The sequence below is a fragment of the Tiliqua scincoides genome, chromosome 5, assembly GCF_035046505.1.
Source record: "Tiliqua scincoides isolate rTilSci1 chromosome 5, rTilSci1.hap2, whole genome shotgun sequence".
Classification (NCBI taxonomy): domain Eukaryota; kingdom Metazoa; phylum Chordata; class Lepidosauria; order Squamata; family Scincidae; genus Tiliqua; species Tiliqua scincoides.
Genome location: NC_089825.1, coordinates 69323606 through 69343094, shown reverse-complemented (window position 1 = coordinate 69343094; position 19489 = coordinate 69323606). Strand labels below are relative to the sequence as shown.

Sequence of the window (19489 nt, the reverse complement as noted above, 5' to 3'; positions counted from 1 at the left end):
TAAAATGTGTTAAATAAAAGCATTTTTTTTAAAAATTAAAAGGTATGTCCCTTTACAATTGTGGTTTAAAAACAGCTTTTCTTACTGTTGTAGAGAGCAAGTCAGCAACTAGAAATGCAAAGGACTGCCAACCTTTGCCTGACTCAGCTGAAGAATGGAATGATTGCTTGCATGACTATCTCTCTACAACAGTAAGAAAAACAATTTTTTTTTTTAAACTGTGATTTTAAAGGGATGCATTTTTCCCCTTCTCCAGGGATCAGCACATTCCTTCTCATTTGCAGGGGCCATTTGTGTTGTGTCAAATCCGTGCCTAAAAAATCTGTGTATAACAAGGTTGGACCTGTACCAGAAATGGGCACTTGATTCGTGTTGACTTGACTCGAGTAGTGCCTTGACTTGAGTTGACTTGAGTTGTGGATGTCATGGACCCTGACTTGCAACTCGAGGCCAGTGACTCTAAAAAAGAGTTGGCACTCTAAACAACTCAAGTCCTACCCTAAGTCCCTATCTCATGTATGTGTACCAGCTTAATTTTTTTTACTGCTTCTGTATTGTGCCAAAGACCTCTTGAGCAATCCGGAAGCAGGCATTCTGAAAGATGGCAGCAGAGGTGGTGGGAGGGTAGGTTCTGGAAAGTGGGGGTTGAGGGGAGGAGGAAGACTTAAGGGTGTGTGTGTGCGTGCGTGCGTGCACATGCGTGCGCATTTGACTATGAAGTTTGCTCAGGGAAGCCCTTGACTTGCAGCTTGAATTGTTTCTCGAAATGACATGTGGCTTTCCTTGAAATGTCTCTAAATTTTGCTCACATAGAGTTGCAGTGGGCACATGCTATGACTCGCAAGTCAAGTTACAGGGTCGCCAACTCACAATTTGGGCTCAGTGACTGAAGCACATCCCTGGCAAACACCCAAAATTATGAAATGTGTTGTAGGCCCACACAATGGACATGTGCCGTGGAGCTCTGATTAATCATGGCTTCCTGGCACATATTTAGTGCATGCTTTCAAACTTCATACTTGGGATGTTTGCAGCTGCCAGTGAATACAGTCAGAGCAAATAATATGAACTGCTCTTTAGCCAATTTATGCAACTGGCAATGCTGGATCAAGCCAAAAACCCACCTAGATCAGCTTCCTGTATCTCACAATGGCCCACCATATACCTCAGGATGCACACAAGATACCTGATACAACAACAAGATACCAACAAGATCTTAATAAGATACCTGAACCTTGTTGTCACTCCCTTGCACTTAGCATTCTGAGGTAGCCTGTTTCTAAAACCAGGAAGTTGCACATACCCATCACAGCTTGTAACCTGTGATGGACTTTTCTTCTAGAAATCTGTCCAATCCCCTTTTAAAGGCATCTATGCCAGATGTCATCACACATGTTGTGGCAAGGAGTTCCACAAACTAATTATACGCTAGGTAAAGAAATATTTTCTTCTGTCTCTTCTAAGTCTCCCAATTTTAATAGATGTCCCCAGTTCTCCATATGGCTTTCCCACATACTTCTGCTGAGTTATGTAAATATGCCCTTATTCTCTTTGAAGCCACTGTGACCTAAATTGGATTACTTTGTTGACTGAGATGAAGTTCTAATTGAAAAAGGTTACTTACGTTACCTCCTGGCAAGAATGCTGTTGTAGTTTGGGTTTTTTTCACCCTCCAGAATGTGGAAGCTTGCTTAAGTCACCAACTCTTCTAACCATCCATCATGGCTTTGGCAAAAGGCAGGAGAAAAGAAAAAACAATGTGAAAGTTAAATTTGTAGAAGAACATTCACAAGAGCTTCCCAAGAGAGACCCAAATTTGATGTTCCATGATGAGACTGAAGCATATGAAAAAATAATGGCGCATGCTAATATTACACCTCATCCAGGTAAAATTATTTTGAAGTGTTGCTGTAGCTTTACTGAGGGCCAAGCTAGATGTGATTCAACATGCAGCTGCCACCAAAAACTGCAGCCCCTATTTTTATAATTACTTGTACATCTTGCTTGTGTCTTAATATGAGAATGGTCAAGGACAGTGGTTTCCAAACTGGTGGGTCACAACCCACCAGCCTGGGAAGCAGCTGTGCCTGCTCCTTTAAGGGGCGAGGAGGTGGGAAGGCAGTGACGCAATTCCCAGGAGTGGTTATTTTTACCTTTCTTGAACCTTGGTGAGCCCTGCAGAGGAATCTGTGGGGCTCTCCGCACCGCCCCCAGGCCAGAGTTGGTAGAGATAAGTGTCAAACACTCCCATCCTCTGCATCAGTGTGATCCTGGGGATTCCATTGCTGCTTTAGCCCCTCCCCCACAAATACTCACATGCTTCCCAACTCCTCCATTGAAGTTTGGGAACCACTGGTCTAGGTCCTTCATCCCCCACCAAAAGCAGCCCGTAATGTGAAACACAGAACTTCGTGATGTTGGGGTATGAGTAATTCTAGATGTTGTGGGAAAGGATGGGGGACACTACACAAATGGTTGCTATTTTCAGTGGCAGACCCATATTTAGTGCCTCGTCTTGTTTGGTCCTAAGCTTTTTGTTTGGTCCATCTTAGCAATTCATCTTAACTTTTTCCATTGGCCCTATTCATAAATGTGAATAGTTCTGCTATTTCCTTATACAGTATGAATTTGAAAAGAGATCTTTAATTTTCATGTGAATTCAGATATTCAAACCTTAGCCATTTCTCCTCTTTTTGGCTAATGATGTTGTCCTTGAATAGAAATCGGAGGCATTTAATAATAATATGGGATTTTATGCTTAAACATCTGTGATGGTGCAGTTGCTGAACTTTGTGCAGAAGTTTTTTGACTAAATGGTTAGCTGATGGCACCATCTTGTGGACTATCCTAATGTGCCATTTAATATTATAGCATTTCATTTAATGAACACCTGACTCAATTTTCTTATGACAAAAATTATCTTTTCCCCCCACAAAAGACAAATTGGGGCTTTGTCTTTTGTCTTATAGGTGCTTACTAGGGAGTCAGTCCCATTGGACCAAAGGGGTTTACTTCTGAGTAGACATGCATAGGATTATGCTGTAAGAATAATATGCTAATTAAGAAACAGTGGCCATGTTCACATCCTCATCTTATTTTCTGAACATTTGCTACAGATAATATTCTGCTGGTGTCCTCTTGAGTTGATGGAGTATTCATAAGAAAAACTTTTATCCTTTGTTCTAATTTATGGTCACTTTGAGTTATCTTGAGTCATTCTAAATTTGTTCCTAGTCTTGTAGGAACTTCTGGCATGTTTCTCCTTGGGCATCTACTTCTAATACACTGTAGTCAAAATTGCTAACTGTAAGGGTCAGGTATTCCCAATTTTTGTTTCTGTCCAAAAGCTGTGCCCTTACCAGTATTGTTTGTTTTGGCTTCTCATTCTAGTTCCTCTTCAGTGTTTACAGTTTGGAGCACTGCCTCTTTCTTCCTGCCCAACCCACGTTCTCTACTGACACCTTAAATGAGGAGTGGAGGTATTAGATGGTGTTCATTCCACTGCTTTTTCTTCTCCTGGGTCCCAGTTCTTCCCAAATAAATGTGGCTTGTTGGAGTAGACAAGGGTGGACCTGCACCTTGAACCAGCATTGGAGCTTTCTGAGAGCTGAATATAGCTCTCAAGCTGCAGTTCTGTTATCTATAATTCATAAGATCATGATGTGTATTTATCAATGTCTTGGACGAATCCAGCACTTCCCAAAGTCACTGGACTCACAGCACCATTTACTTTGCTCAAATCCAGAAGTAAGTTGTAGTAACCCATCACTTCCGGGTTTGGAGGCCAACTGGAGCCTTAAAATAACAGTAAGGAGGCCAGGACAGGCAGGAGGGCTTTTTTGACCGTGTGATTTTCACACACACTGCAGCTCTGCCTTACTGCTCCTTACTGCTATTTTTAGGCTTGCACTTCAGGCTTGCTGCCAAGCCTGAGGTACGATTCTAAAAGTAGCAGTAAGGAGGTATGGTACAGTGGGCAGAGCTGCTGCTTGTGAAAATCACACACTCAAAAAAGTCACATGTGGCCTCTACGGGCCTCAGAACACCTCTGGTCATGACTGGAGAACACCTCCAGTCACATCTGGAAGAAATATTGAACCAACCCATGGATTCATGGGTTCGTATCCATGGGTTTGTCTCTAATATAGTTTACGCTGAGATATTAGTGAGAACATTGTTGTTTCTGACTCTTCACATGTAATATTTCTATTAATGTTACTAATGTTACCATTAATGTTATTAATGATGCGTTTACAGGTTTTCTCATCTGTGCTCAAGTACTTTTTTTATTGCCCCACCAGAGATGAATGAAGCAGTTGTTTATTCTGAGAAGAAAACGAGATGCAACCAGAAGGAACCTGAAGAGCACGGGCAAAACAGCAAAGGTGTAGGTGTCAGACCTAAATAGTGGCATGAATTACTAAAATGTGCCAGTTTGAAATTACTGTAGATACTCACATATAGTACATGAAATTTTTGCCAGGTAATCAAGCTCCAAGTATCACTTCGTCTTATCTCCGGGTCAATCAGAGGGCAGAGCCTTTCAACTCTGAACAGTTTATGTTTCTCAGCTGAGCTGTTGCTCAGCTCAGGCAAGCACCTTGTTAGTTGTTATAGTTACTTTCCAGGGACATTCCAGCCAAAGTTAACCTTTTATTCTCCTTCCTTCTGCTGCAGCCTGGTTTTGCTTTGCAAATGCTTGCAAAGCAGGTCTGTTTTTTGAAACACCAGGATGGGACCCTCCTTCCCAGGCTACAATTCAGGGCACCCTTACTTAAGAATCATGTATTGGCAACCTTCAGTCTCGAAAGACTATGGTATCGCGCTCTGAAAGGTGGTTCTGGCACAGCGTCTAGTGTGGCTGAAAAGGCCAATCCGGGAGTGAATCCCTTCCACACCGGGAGCAAGTGCAGTCTGTCCCTGGTCTGTCTCCCTGGCTATGGGCCTTCCTTCTTTGCCTCTTTGCCTCAGACTGTTGGCAAAGTGTCTCTTCAAACTGGGAAAGGCCATGCTGCACAGCCTGCCTCCAAGCGGGCCGCTCAGAGGCCAGGGTTTCCCACTTGTTGAGGTCCATCCCTAAGGCCTTCAGATCCCTCTTGCAGATGTCCTTGTATCGCAGCTGTGGTCTACCTGTAGGGCGCTTTCCTTGCACGAGTTCTCCATAGAGGAGATCCTTTGGGATCCGGCCATCATCCATTCTCACGACATGACCAAGCCAACGCAGGCGTCTCTGTTTCAGCAGTGAATACATGCTAGGGATTCCAGCACGTTCCAGGACTGTGTTGTTTGGAACTTTGTCCTGCCAGGTGATGCCGAGGATGCGTCGGAGGCAGCGCATGTGGAAAGCACTCAGTTTCCTCTCCTGTTGTGGGCGAAGAGTCCATGACTCGCTGCAGTACAGAAGTGTACTCAGGACGCAAGCTCTGTAGACCTGGATCTTGGTATGTTCCGTCAGCTTCTTGTTGGACCAGACTCTCTTTGTGAGTCTGGAAAACGTGGTAGCTGCTTTACCGATGCGCCTGTTTAGCTCGGCATCGAGAGAATGAGTGTCGGAGATCGTTGAGCCAAGGTACACAAAGTCATGGACAACCTCCAGTTCATGCTCAGAGATTGTAATGCAGGGAGGTGAGTCCACATTCTGAACCATGACCTGTGTTTTCTTCAGGCTGATTGTCAGTCCAAAATCTTGGCAGGCCTTGCTAAAACGATCCATGAGCTGCTGGAGATCTTTGGCAGAGTGGGTAGTGACAGCTGCATCGTCGGCAAAGAGGAAGTCACGCAGACATTTCAGCTGGACTTTGGATTTTGCTCTCAGTCTGGAGAGGTTGAAGAGCTTTCCGTCTGATCTGGTCCGGAGATAGATGCCTTCTGTTGCAGTTCCAAAGGCCTGCTTCAGCAGGACAGCGAAGAAAATCCCAAACAGGGTTGGTGCAAGAACACAGCCCTGCTTCACTCCGCTTCGGATGTCAAAAGGGTCTGATGTGGAGCCATCGAAGACAACAGTGCCCTTCATGTCCTTGTGGAAGGATCTGATGATGCTGAGGAGCCTGGGTGGACATCCAATCTTGGGGAGAATCTTGAAGAGGCCGTCTCTGCTGACCAGGTCGAAAGCCTTTGTGAGATCTATGAAGGCTATAAAGAGTGGCTGTCGTTGTTCCCTGCATTTCTCCTGCAGTTGTCTAAGGGAGAATACCATATCAGTGGTGGACCTGTTGGCTCGGAATCCACACTGCGATTCTGGATAGACGCTCTCTGCAAGTACCTGGAGCCTCTTTAGTACAACTCGGGCAAACAGCTTTCCTACAACGCTAAGGAGAGAGATGCCGCGGTAGTTGTTGCAGTCACCCCTGTCACCTTTGTTCTTGTACAGCGTGATGATGTTTGCATCCCTCATGTCTTGAGGTACTCCACCTTCTCTCCAGCAGAGACAGAGGATTTCATGCAGCTCAGTGACGATGATCTCTTTGCAGCATTTTAGGACTTCAGCAGGGATGCTGTCTTTTCCAGGTGCCTTGCCAAAGGCAAGGGAGTCCAGGGCCACGTGAAGTTCTTCTAGGGTTGGTTCACTGTCAAGCTCTTCCAGCACAGGCAGGCACTCAATGTTGTTCAGTGCTTCTTCAGTGACTACATTTTCTCTGGAATATAGCTCAGAGTAGTGCTGCACCCAGCGTTCCATCTGCTGCGCCCGATCCTGGATGACCTCGCCTGTGGCAGACTTCAGAGGGGCAATTTTCTTCTGTGTTGGACCTAGGGCCTGCTTGATACCATCATACATCCCCTTGATGTTGCCCGTGTCAGCTGCTATCTGTATCTCGGAACAGAGCTGGAGCCAGTAGTCGTTAGCACATCTCCTGGCAGTCTGTTGGACTTTGCTGCGAGCAATTCGGAGGTTATTGCTCGCAGGTTACTTAAGAATAACACCCATGGAAAGCAGTAGGTCTACTTCTGAGTAAAAAGGGTCACAAATATCTCAACTCTCTGCTGTGAATTGAATTGCACACTCTCAGTTATGTGTTATGGGTTGTATGTTGTATGTAGAGCTTCTAGCTTAACACACTAGACACCTTAAAAGTGTCTTTGATTCATGGTTCTCCTCATGTCCACCTTAAAGGTGGATTTGATTCATGGATCTCCTGCAGTGGTTCCCAACTTCTTTCACTTGCATATCCCTTGGCAGCCCATTTCCATAAGTTGTACCCTTCATATTAGCAAAATGTTTGTAATAATACAAGCCCTCCTCTCTATGAAAATGCAGACTTCATGTATTCATCACAGTGTTTTCTCGTTTTATCTGTTTGAGGAACAGAAGACTCTGCCTTTGCACTGTTTTGCACCAGAAGTGTGCTGAGAAATTCTGGGTGATTGATCACTTTCCATATTTTGTTTTAGCTTTTCTACTGTGCTGGTTTTCAATCACTGGTTCATAGATGAATTGATGACCAAAAACTAGCTATTGGTGGGGCTTTCACAGCCAACTAGCTGCCTCCCTTCCTGCCTTGGTCAGGTCCTTGCAAGGCATTCTGGAGCACGGCCTGCCTTTTTCTGCCATTCTTTTTCAAGTACCCCTAAAGGTCCTGTTGAGTGTCCCTGGGAGTACATGAATACCAGGTTGGGAACCACTGTTTTACTGGCATGTTGTTTACAGTGCACTTGCTCTGATAGTGTTTACAAAAAGGTGGTGAAGACCAGAATTTAAAAAGAATAAAAATGTACCTTATGATCTTTTACTATGTTTTTAATAAATTAGAGACTACAGTTCTTAGGTAACAATTAGTGGTAGGTTATTTTTCAGGATCTGGGGACTAAAAATAAAGGGGACTTTTATTTCCTTACCCCATCGTAAGCCCATGCTGCTGCCATGGATAAACGCAGTCCAGATTGACAGGTAAAGGCGAAATTGGGCCTCGGAAGGGGATTAGGATTCGCTGGGCAGTGGGGCAAAACCAAATCCCTTCCTAGGCCTCGTCCACCCTCCTCCCTGTCCCATCTGTTCCCTGTTCTGCCCACATCCTGCCCTTTTCTACCCCCTCCCTTTGACCCCCTTTGTGACCTTACCTGCACCAACAGGCATACTTGGTCGGTTGTCACATGGACTCTGCTGCACACCACTCATGTCTTGTCCTGTTTGTGACAGCTGCAGAGCACGTTATGTAGAAAATAAGTGGAATGCGTGTTCCACCAGCATAATGCGCTCTTAGGATTGGGTTGTAAGCAACACTTTAGATCCCATACATCTTGTCAGCAATTGGCAATCTATACTCTCTTTACTTAAGAACTAAAGAATCTACCACCCTGATCCAAAAAAGATGGAATTCTATACTGAATTGGGGACTGCAATTGCAAATCGGTTATGTGTGCACAACAGCGTGCATTGTGTTCAGAGAAATCCCTATTCATGGTGCATCAAAATTTGGATGAAGCGACATCATTCCATCCATTTTGCAAATCAGAATACACATCTTTGCATGTTATGTGCCTACAAGTTATGTGCAACTTGTTTTCAGTTAACTGTAGATTGGGATCTTCCCCTATGATGGCGATGGAACATCTTTCTATGCTCAATGCAGAAACAAGAGAACAGCTTTTATTGTGTTGCTTGTTCTTCTCACATAAAAGTGGTTATGTGTTTACTGCAGGGAAGAGAAATCTAATTTATTTACTTACTTAAGGAGCCTCAAGAAGCAACCCAGTTGGCAAGTGAAGTGCTATATGAAGCAACACCCCTGGAACGTCTTCTAGACTTGGTTGACAAATACTGGAATGGCTCCAAATCACTTCATCGCAATAGGAAATTTCTTTGTAAGTAGGAGTGTGTGTGTGTGTGTCTTAATAGTTTGACCTGTTTCTTTCTGCTGGGTGACTTTGTAGATGTGATGATGGCCCACAAATGGCCCAACTTCTTCCGTTGTTTTTGCCAACTCCTGCACCAAGTTGGACATACAAGGTGGCACTTTTCCTGTGACAAGAAACTCTCACAGTTGAAAATGAGAGGCACACTGTTATTTCTTGCTCGGAGGAAACTACCACCTTACATGTAGCTTTTGAACTTGCCAGCATCACTCCCTAAAGGAGTTTCCTCAAACAGCATGGTTCTAAAATACCATGCAAAATGCCTTGATATAGATGTTTTTTGAATGGGATGATTTTCTGTTTCTTGGTGGGGTGGTTACATGAGAAGCAGATAGAATGTCCTGCTTTTCACTCAGCCAACAAGCATCCCTTCCCACCCCCCCATCCCGATCATCACATTTGCAGCACAATGTGGTGTTTCAAATCGTAGTACAAAGGTGTCCCTTGACTTTCAACATACTGAGACTGGTGCTATGCTATGTTTATAAGCAAAGTTGTTCCTATTTTATTCTGCTGTTGGTTTTAGACACTTGAAACAAAAACAATACTTCTAGTTACAATAAAGTATATATAGTTTTTCAAGCAAAGGGCGTATTATTGTCTTGGGAAATTTAGCATTTCACATGTGCATTTAGAATAAAACATTGAAAGTTGCATTGTATGTTTATTTTGTAGCCATGTTGAACCATGTTGAATACAGAAGGTCCTTCCAAATCCGAGGTTATAAAATCCTACCCAGAATTGTTATCCAAGGTCTTCTGCTCTTTTTGAATGCAAAAATGTTCCATTCATTTGTTTCAGGTGTGTCTTGTTAGTTTTAAAGAAATGGATTTTTTAGCTAAATGAAGACAAATCTGTGTTTTCTAGTGGTAACACTTTTCCGAGCTGAATGTATAGTATGTTGGTCACAGCTATCCAATGAACATACTCTGTAACTCTCATCTTCTTATTCTAAATGTCTGGACTGGGCCGACCATTTTGCTCTGGGCTATATATTGTACTGTCTGATCCAATGTTTTAGTACAGTGCTTCCCAAACGTTTTAGCTCCAGGACCCAAGGCTGAACTGGAGAGCAAAATGTGCAGTTAGGGACTTCCAGGCCAGACAAAAGGCTGAAACTGGGCTCACATGTGATCTACGGCATGCTCGTTACTACAGAAAATTGGAAAATGCAATATTTTAATTTAGGGGTATAAACTTTACTGCATTCCAGCTAACGATTTTCTTCAGCAAGAAAAACCAGGCAAGGGTGCTTGCAAAGCTTTTTTAATGTTTCAAAAACAGTTTTTGACCCACCAAAAATCAGTTCATGACCCATTGGTGGGTCCTGACCCACAGTTTGGGAAACACTGTTTTAGTGTAGATAGAAAGCATCCTGACTCCACTGGAACTAGAACCTGAAGCTAGAAAGAGTGTAGTGAGTGTCCCTGCAGTGATAGGGGAAAGAAAATCAATTTTCAAGTATCATGCTTTATCTATGAACTTATTGGTTCAAAGGCAGTATTGGTCTAAGGTCACCTACTTTTCTTCAGTAAATCAGTTCTTATTGCAGATCAGTTTTACTTATTGAGCTTAGCTGTGAGAGAGAGCCACTTTCTTCCAGGTGAGCAACCAACGCCAGACAGGTAATTTTGGAGGCCACTGTTTGGGTTTTGTTTTGTTCCATTGTGATGTATTTAAATATGGACTTAGATGAATCTGTTTTAATTCTCAGCTCAGGCAGAAATGATTTTGTCTGCAATTCAGGAATCTATGCCAACGGAGCAACAGAAAGCTTCCTCGTCTCATCCAGAGCTAGATAACCTTCTTTTAGAGAAAAAGGCTTTAGAAAAGTGTCTGTCTGTGCAAGAAAAGCAATTTACTGCCAAGATTAAAGATATGGAGTCAGAATTGAATAGTACTAAGAACTATATGGTGAGCAGAGTGCAATATTTTCTTTCTGAGATTTCACTCTCTGTGTGTGAATGTGTGTGTGAGAGAGAGATGTATAAGCAAGTGTACACATACACAAGTTTCAAATCTGAAATAGCAATGTGTACTGCGGCAGATAGTCTAAATTTGGCCTCCAATTGCCAAAAATCAGATCTGAATGTAATATTACTTTACCTTTATAGCTTGCCCAATTTTAAGGGCAGACAATATTAGACTACTTATTGATCTGTCTTCCCAGCCACCAAAAACAAGTTTGAATGAAAGCACCTTACGCCATTTTTTGAAAGCATATATGCTCTGGCTTTAACAAATGTCCAAGGAAAGAATTCAAAGCACTGAGATTGCCTCCCTGTGCACCCTTGGATTTGGTGCATAAATGGTACATGTAAGAGCATGATCTTGGTCAGTCAATTTTAGAGTCCTGGATACAGGGGGAGGAGTAGCTCTTAGAAGAACACATAATACCTATGCCAAGCTAATGAAGTACTAGTAGAATTCTGCAACCTGGCTGAAATTATGCAGTGTGCCCAGTTCCTGCCCTCTTTGCACAATGATTGCTATTTTGCATTATAGACCTTTATAAAAAGACAATTGGTTGCTCTTTCTGATTCTTGGAAGGGGTGTGTGACTTTGCTTTCTCTCTCTTTTCTCCTTTAAATTGTTGTATTGTGCTGTCTTACCCATCCAAAACCTGTTTTCATTCCCTCTACAACCTTGCTATTCGGCTGCTGCTATCATCATCATAATAATAATAACTCGGTATATAAATACCAAGTTTTCTGGTCATCGGATTACTCCTCTGACTTTATTCAAGGCGGTGTACATAGGCAGGCATATCTAAATCCCTCAAGGGGATTTTTACAATTATAGAGGTTATTTCTTTCAAGAACCAACAACATTTCAGAATGGATCTTCCTGGTTTGGTCTCACTTCTGGCCTCCAGTTCTCCCACGCAGGCTGACAAGCAGCTCCATCTCTCACATGGAGGGCAGCCAAGACGCTTCTTGCTCACACCAAGAGCAGGTGGAATCACTCAGCTCGGCTTGTCAGCTGCTTCAAGGTCACTCCAGTCTCAGCTGTTCAGGGAGCTGCCGGTGTCCTCGAACTGGTGACCTTCTGATGTTTATCTTTGGGCTAACGGAGGCTCTACCCTCTAAACCAGACCTCCTGCCCTCTCATCCTTTCACCTTCCTTCAAAAAAGTTCCTGTGCTGCTCAGCTCTTTGGAGGACACAGTAGAATACAGTGCTGAAAGTGTGGACCTTTCAGAATACATGGACCTTTACCTGTTGAGTCCCCTAACCAAGGCAAAAGGATGCGGTATTTCCTCATGCTGGTGATGAAGTCTTTACATGCCTGATTTATGTGATCTGCTGCTATGATAAACAGTAGCTTATAGGAGCAGACCACAAAGTATTCGCAGGATTTGAAATGGTATTTTAATCCAGTGATGTCTGTACATCTTTAATTTTTCTGTCTACCTCTCCCCCACCATCCCCTTCAATCTCATAAGGATGTGTTCAAGCAGCGTTTAGATCAGGTATTGGAAGAAAATACCGTATTGAAAGCCTGCACTTCTAAACAGGAACAAAATGACCAGAATACTGCTAATCTGGCACAGTTGCAGATTGTTGGTGAGTAAACCAAAATGCTTGAATGTGTCTAGGTTGAGTTTGTCTTTCATCCGCCGTTGTAATGTTTCAGCAGCATGAAAAACAAAAGCAATAACATCTTGGGCTGGACCTAAAGAACTCCACATGGCTTTATGCATGTGCTCTGAGGCTTTTTACCCCCCCCCCACTTCTTTCCATAGCCTTTCATCCCCACCAAAAGTTGTATGAGGTACTCCTGAGCAGTGTCTGGTACAACACAAGAGGAAAATCAGTAGAATGCTGCATACATGTGGAAATATTTTGGACATACCCCTGGGGTTCTTTCGATCACTACCTTGATTCTCACTTGCAATAGAACTTGTCTATCATTACACTTTTATCATCTGACAACCCAATCCTATCCCTTAGGCGCTACCAATGGTTTGCGCATCCCACCTGTGGAAGCGCCATATTTATTTTTGAAAATATCCTGCCTTGCCCTTGCCGGAGCAAATGCTCAAGGTGGCTTATAGCTGTTTGAAATGGCTTTGAGGAGAAAGGTTGAAAATAGGTAGCGGCAGGAGTTCATGAGCAAGAAGAAAGGGAAAACCTTTTTTACATAGGCTTTGTAATTTTCCTCCCTTTCTTTGGAAGCTGGCAGTTGCCTGTTTATAATCCTAACTACATTGTTTGTTTTTCCCTTTAGAGCTTCAAAATCTTAACAAGCTGTTAACCACTGAGAATGCTAGTCTGCAACAACGTCTCCAGCACTTTGACAAAATGCAGGACCTGACAGTGATGTTGCAGGAAAGCCACAGGTAGAGGAGATTTCTGAGCTAGTTCAAGAGTTCTGGGGTTTCAATTAAAATAGTTTGAATTCATTCTCAATATTAAGTTCCATTTAACCTGCTAAGTTACTTTCAACACAAGTCACTTCCAACACAGGCTCCTCGCATCCAAAGTTGTTTCTACCTCCTTGACCCTAGTTCTACATGTGGAATCCCCCTTCTGTTAGCTGTGAGAGCTAAGCAGAAACTCTGTGTTCTGCAGCAGTATACTTCCCAGTAGTAGATGCTAGGGATGAACAGAAGCCGCTATACGAAGAAACCTATGTGTAAACATAGGCACTATAAAATTGGCATGTGCGTGTGGGTGAGGACTACTTGTTTACCAAAAGGAACACACGGGGAAAGGGATTGAAACTTCCTTCCTTTCCTGCCTTTTCTCATCATGCTCTGCTGCTTTCTAACAGTTTTTTTCCTTACTGCAATACCAGGTATGGGTTGGGCAGGGAGAAAACTGCTTAAAGGAGCCAAGCATAATGGTACGTTTGTTTGAATGCGCAGTTGCCCCAAACATCTGTCTGGCCACAAATCCACTTATCTCACAAACAGATGTGTGATTGTAATGAAAGGGATGTGGGGGGAGGTAGGTGGAGAGTCAAAGGGGTGTCAAGCATAAGGTCTGCAGGCCAGATACAGCCCGCAGAAGCCCTTTATCCAGCCCATGTGATGTGATGCCTAACTTTCAGCAGCACCACTCTTTCAGCAGCACTGTTTCTGATTAGGCTGAGGGAGGGGAAGAGGCCTCAGAAAGCAAGGAAGAAGGGGCAAGAGGGCTGAGAGAGGGAGGCACTGGGAGAGCCCAATTATCATGCAGGCTGCACTTTCAGCAGCACTACTTCTGAGCGACGGAGAACCCACTACTTGGTAAAGTGTTTCATTGCTGGACTGCTCTTATGGTTAAGAAATGCCACCTGATATTCATCCCAAAACTCCCCTCCTGCAGCCCAAGATACTCTCTGGGCAGCAGAGGACAAATCCTTGCCATGTGAAGAAAGGCTTCTTCACAAAGAAGCCTTTCAGGTATTTGAAGAACTCTATCATGAGCGTGCCTCAGCCTTCTACTCTGCAGGCTAAACATGCCTAGTTCCTTCCATTCCATTCCACTCCATGCTCTGTGCAAGTGTAGCTGCACAACTGCAGAAATTCACTCAAACTCTTTTCCTGGCCTGTTGATCATTTCTTTTTATTGGAGGATGTGGTGTATGTGCCTATGACAGAATGTAAAGCTCCAGTGGGCCGTAGGACAGAGCCTCCATTTGCAAACCTGTGCTCCGCACTGGAGGGAAGGTTTGTGTCTTTAACATGTCCTACTGGAAGAAAGCAGCAATTTAAAACATTGTGTGGTGGTTTCTTGGCAGAACGTTGGTTTCTACCAATCAGCGTCTTTTACAAGAACTGGATGAAACGCGTGCCCGACAGAAGGCTGAGGTGGAGCAGCTTCACTGGAACTATGATCAGTTGAAGAAATCAATGAGTAAACTTTCTTTCAGTGACATGAATGATAGCAGGAGTTAGTAATAGTGAAAGGAAGCACTGAACATTATTTATAAGGGATTAGTCTCTCTTGGGGTTATTTACCAACATGAACACTGTGACTGATGTCTCTTGCAGTGGATCTTAAAATTCTTTTTTTAACATGTTTCCGCCCCCCCCCCATTTTTGAGTATATGATTGAATATTTTAAGCTATTGAATGATTTGAAGGAGATCTGAATTATGGTAATTTATAAAGTGAATTGAGTTACAGAAAAACAAGACAATATTTTCTAGTGTGATTTGTGCCTCATCTTAAAAACTATTTCAGATCTAGACTGTAGTGTCTGCTGACCAGATTACTGTTACAAAACTGTAGCACTAATTTCAAAATATCTTATGAATTATGACATGAAAATGAGCACAATTACCTGTGTTCTGAAATCTAGCACTAAGCATGACTTTAAAGGGATGAGAGATCTTTGAGCACCTTTTTTGATGCTTAAAACTAATTCTTGCTTGTTTTCCTTTTTTCTGTCCATGAACCTATGAAAAGCAGCAATCGTTGACAGAATTTATTTTTGGTGGCTGTGAACAGAAATTGCTATTTTCATGTTGCACTATATAGAATACTCTTGAACATTGTGTTTCAGTAGTAGGCTGTCCATGTCTTTGTTAATACTAGTTGATTGAATTGTACTCGATTACGCTGATTCCTCATCAAGATCCAGTTTCTTTGACTATTCTCATAGTGTCAACGTCCATGCTTTGTGTGTTTGAATTTGTGCTGTGATATTTTGTTTGGATTTTTCTAGATTTCAAAACCATTGAGATCTTATTTGAACAGATAATAAAATATCATGACAACTTTAAATGTAATATTGGAAAATGTAAACATTTTCATTGCAATCAAATCTTTGCATATGGTCATGGTATGATAGATAATGGTTTCCATCAATTGGTAAAGTTCATTGCATTGATCCCCAACATCTGATTGCAGTCAATCTTTTGTGTAATGTATTTACACCCAGAATAATACATCACCCTCTCAATTGTAATTTGAGCACAAACAGCTGTTTTATATTTTATGTATATAAAAATCAGGTATGGCAATAGGACGTGCCTTTCTTACTTGAGAAATGTAACTAAATAACATAAAAATCTTACTAAATACATTCTAGTTTTTTTAAAACATCAGATTTTTTCATTTTGTGTTCTGAATGAGATTTGCTATAATGAACTAACTATACTATAAATAGAGGTGTTTGAAAATGGTGTTATTTTACTCTGAAGTAATCCCATTGTGTTCAGTAAGATTTAGGCTGTAATCCTATCTTAATCACTGGAAACAAACGATTATTTGAAATTTATATCCTGTCATGGTATAAAAATGAAGCCTATTCTCTGCCTCCAGCCCAATCCTTTAGTGGCTTTATGCTGACCAGATGCTGATAGATCTTGTGATCCATCAGCACATTGCCTTGGCTGCTGTCATATGAGCTATTCCGACAGCAGGCTGATCACGGATAACAATGCAGGAGCAGGCAAGCCCTGCGCTAGCAGTGATAGGCTGCAGAACTCACACTGGAGTAGGTAGCTAAGAGGTTGGGGGGGATTGTGGGTGGTTCCAGGGTGGGGATTGGGGTCAGGAGCAGGAGAGAGAGGATCTTGATAGTAGCAGCACACACTGAGAGCTTAAACCCCATTTTCCCAGCCTGACGTACCCCCTCACTTTCCTGGGCCTTAGGCTAGCTAAATAGCTGGTGTGTGTCCAGAGAGCGCCACTGGAGGTCAGGCAGCTTACAGGATGTATATTTTTAAAAAAATCTTTTACTTACCACTCACAGGCCATCTGGTCACACATTTCCCTACCATAGTACTATTGTTGGGCAGAGACCTGCAACGCAATCCAAAGCTTTGCTGGGTCCTAGAGTGGTCAAGTACTCATGCATACCTCTTATTCCTTCTATTTTAGCATAGCAGGAAGTTTGCAGATAGCAATAGCAGCAGCAGCATTACATAGCACATTTGAGTGTTTTATAAACATTGTAAGCTACTGGCTTGAAAATATATGGTTACACATTTTTTTTAAACTAATCTTTATATCAAGTCTTTAAGATAGCTCAGTCATATTATCTCCATATTGCAGAAGAGGCTGGGAGAATATGGCTTGCCTAAGGACATCTGTTGAGAGCACAGCAGGGATGAGATCTGACCTGGGGCCCCTCCAGTTCATACCCAATCCTACGCCAGCCCTCCACTGGCAGGATAGGCGCACTCACTCTTGCAAATGTGACATAAGGCATGTTGGGGCAGGGCAAAGGTCACTAGCTTCTGCCATATCCTATCCCCCCCCCAACATGAGATGGCTTGGATTTACACCAGTAATATTGCTCGTTTGGTTCTGAATAGTCCTATAGAGGCTGCTGGGGCTTTACCCAGGTTAAGGGGACATTACCCCCTTACTGTCATGTGCTTCAGCAGCCTCTTGTTCCATGGTGGATACACCAGCAGCAGGACTTTTGTTGAGATTGGGCTGCCTGCCTCTTAACCACAGGGCTACACTATCTCACAATGAGACACATAAGCAAGAGGATTGTAGGGATTCACCATACTGTAGCATCCGTGTCAAGCTGCACTGCCAAAACCTGCAGGATGCTGTTCCTCCATAGCAGGGGTGCCCAACCCTGGCCCGGGGGCCACTTGCGGCCCTCGGGGACTCCCAATCCGGCCCACAGGGAGCCCCTAGTCTCCAATGAGCTTCTGGCCCTCCGTAGACTTGCTGGAACCTATGCTGGCCTGACACAACTGCTCTCAGCAAGAGGGCAACTGTTCTACCTCTCATGTGAGCTGTGGGACGAGAGCTCCCTCCACTGCTTGCTGTTTCACATCTGTGATGCAGCAGTGGTAGTGAAGGAAAGGCCAGCCTTGCTTTCCGCAAGGTCTTTTATAGGCCCTGAGCTATTGCCAGACCTTCATTCATTCATATAAGTTCCATCTCTAATCTATTCATTTATGTAAATCTATTCAACTTTGAAATGTAAATTAATTCTTTTCCCCCCCCCCCGCCCCTGACACAGTGTCAGAGAGATGATGTGGTCCTCCTGCCAAAAAGTTTGGCCACCCCTGCTCCATAGGATGGCTGTGATAATCCACAGGGCAGGCACTGTGTCAAGTTGCAAGGAAAAAAAACTTTGTTAGCAGTATTTCCAAAAGCATCCCAGCTCAGTCTGCGGTACATCTCTTCTAGCTGCTACTAAACCCAAGCATCAGCCTTGCTGGCAATTTTGTATGTAGTAGTCTGCTTTTATTGTACACAGCAGGAAGCTGAGCTGAACAAAAAGTGGGAGTGGGGGAAGGCAACTTTTTTTACAACCATTATGGGGAAAGTAGGGCAAGCACAACGTAAGGCAGCATTATGACATCTGCAACCGCCACTCTAACTCACACAATTCCAAGGTATGCTAAGCTGACTAAAAATACACCGTGGATGAGATCAGAAGATGAATGGGATCTAGCAAAGGAGTTCGTTTGCTAAATCAGCTTTCAGATGATTTACTTGACATCCTTTCTCAGGGCAGATGAAAGCAAAACACGAAGAGCTCCAGAGCCTCCTCTTTAGAAACAATAGCTTCTACAGCCCACATATATCTTAAAAGTCCTTGTCATATGCTGTATACAGTTTGTAATTGTGGTAAAATTCTATAAATGGAGTGGATTTTTTTAAAAAAGCAGGGACCAAATGTGTACACCTGTGGGGTGGGCACAGATGGGTTAAAGGAAGACAGAAAAATGGAGTGACAGTTACATGGTCTGGAAAATTTTCTACAGATTTATGTCTTACTCTTTCTTTAAATATCTAGGATTACAGAAGGGCCTCTGTACATACCATCCCTACAACCAGGTTTCCTTGATAATTATTTTGAGCACTAGGAAAGAACCATACTCATTCTCCTTAAGCACATTATAATTCCCAAATCACTGACCAGTGCTCCTTCTTGTCAAGTATAAAATCTGGGAAGAGATGCCACTGGATGATAGAGAGAAGGCATGGGGCCCTAAAGTCTTTCTAGCAGCTCCAGCTCTCTGTTGCTGTACAAAGACCAGAATTTCTTGACACAGGAGCATGAATGGGGATCACCTTTGGAAACTAGATTCCAGAGCTGGCAAGTGCATGCAGAGGCTAGTTTCCGTGCATAAATCTCCCTTACTCGTCTGGAGCACTTACTCCATTTCATATTTTCAAGCATCCTTCAGAATCACCCAAGGTCCACATACAGCATTGCTTTTGGCAGATGTAATGATTAGGAAGCCAGAAAATTAAGCATATGTGATTAATGCCAAGAAAAGATCTGAATGCTTTAAAAAAGTGTTTTTGTTACCTTATTTTCCAATTTGTTTTATGCCCACGTCAACTAGAAGTCTGACTGTGGAATTCTGATATGTATCTTGCCAATGCAGATCTGCATCTACAACTGCACCTTGATCTACTAGCAGTTGTATGCTACTGGTGCTGGGTTAGGCCCACAGACTCCAACTGTCAAGTGTCATTCATATGAGCTGCAGAAGCAGGATGTGCAGAAATTTACTGATTAAATACAAATGTTTTGCAAATACAAACTGAGGAACTGATTGAGGGCTCTCAACAGGAACACCACAAGTTTCAACAGAATTCCTACATTTTCCAGAGGTAGAGTTGTCAGTAGCATACACTTTCACATTGCTTTGTTATGGGCTAGCATACACAAAGCCAAGAAACCCCACCTTTTAACTCCTCTGATCAAAGTTAAATGTTTAAC

The 19489-nt window shown here is 43.0% G+C and overlaps 1 protein-coding gene across 5 annotated transcripts in view; it reads left to right on the top strand.

Annotated features, from left to right (window-relative positions):
* The window catches only part of CEP72 (centrosomal protein 72), a 30563-nt gene extending 14725 nt beyond the window's left edge, over positions 1-15838 (top strand). For 2 of the 5 annotated variants that reach the window (XM_066628704.1, XM_066628703.1), the window contains 7 exons: positions 1677-1886; positions 4302-4387; positions 8670-8799; positions 10565-10764; positions 12295-12415; positions 13080-13191; positions 14577-15838. In XM_066628704.1, the coding sequence (XP_066484801.1) occupies positions 1677-1886; positions 4302-4387; positions 8670-8799; positions 10565-10764; positions 12295-12415; positions 13080-13191; positions 14577-14733 (1016 nt within the window). In that variant the 3' untranslated portion in view covers positions 14734-15838. The remainder of the gene's footprint in view (positions 1-1676; positions 1887-4301; positions 4388-8669; positions 8800-10564; positions 10765-12294; positions 12416-13079; positions 13192-14576) is intronic. The other 3 variants (XM_066628707.1, XM_066628706.1, XM_066628705.1) reach the window with 2 other exon arrangements.
* The last annotated feature ends 3651 nt before the right edge of the window (positions 15839-19489 follow it).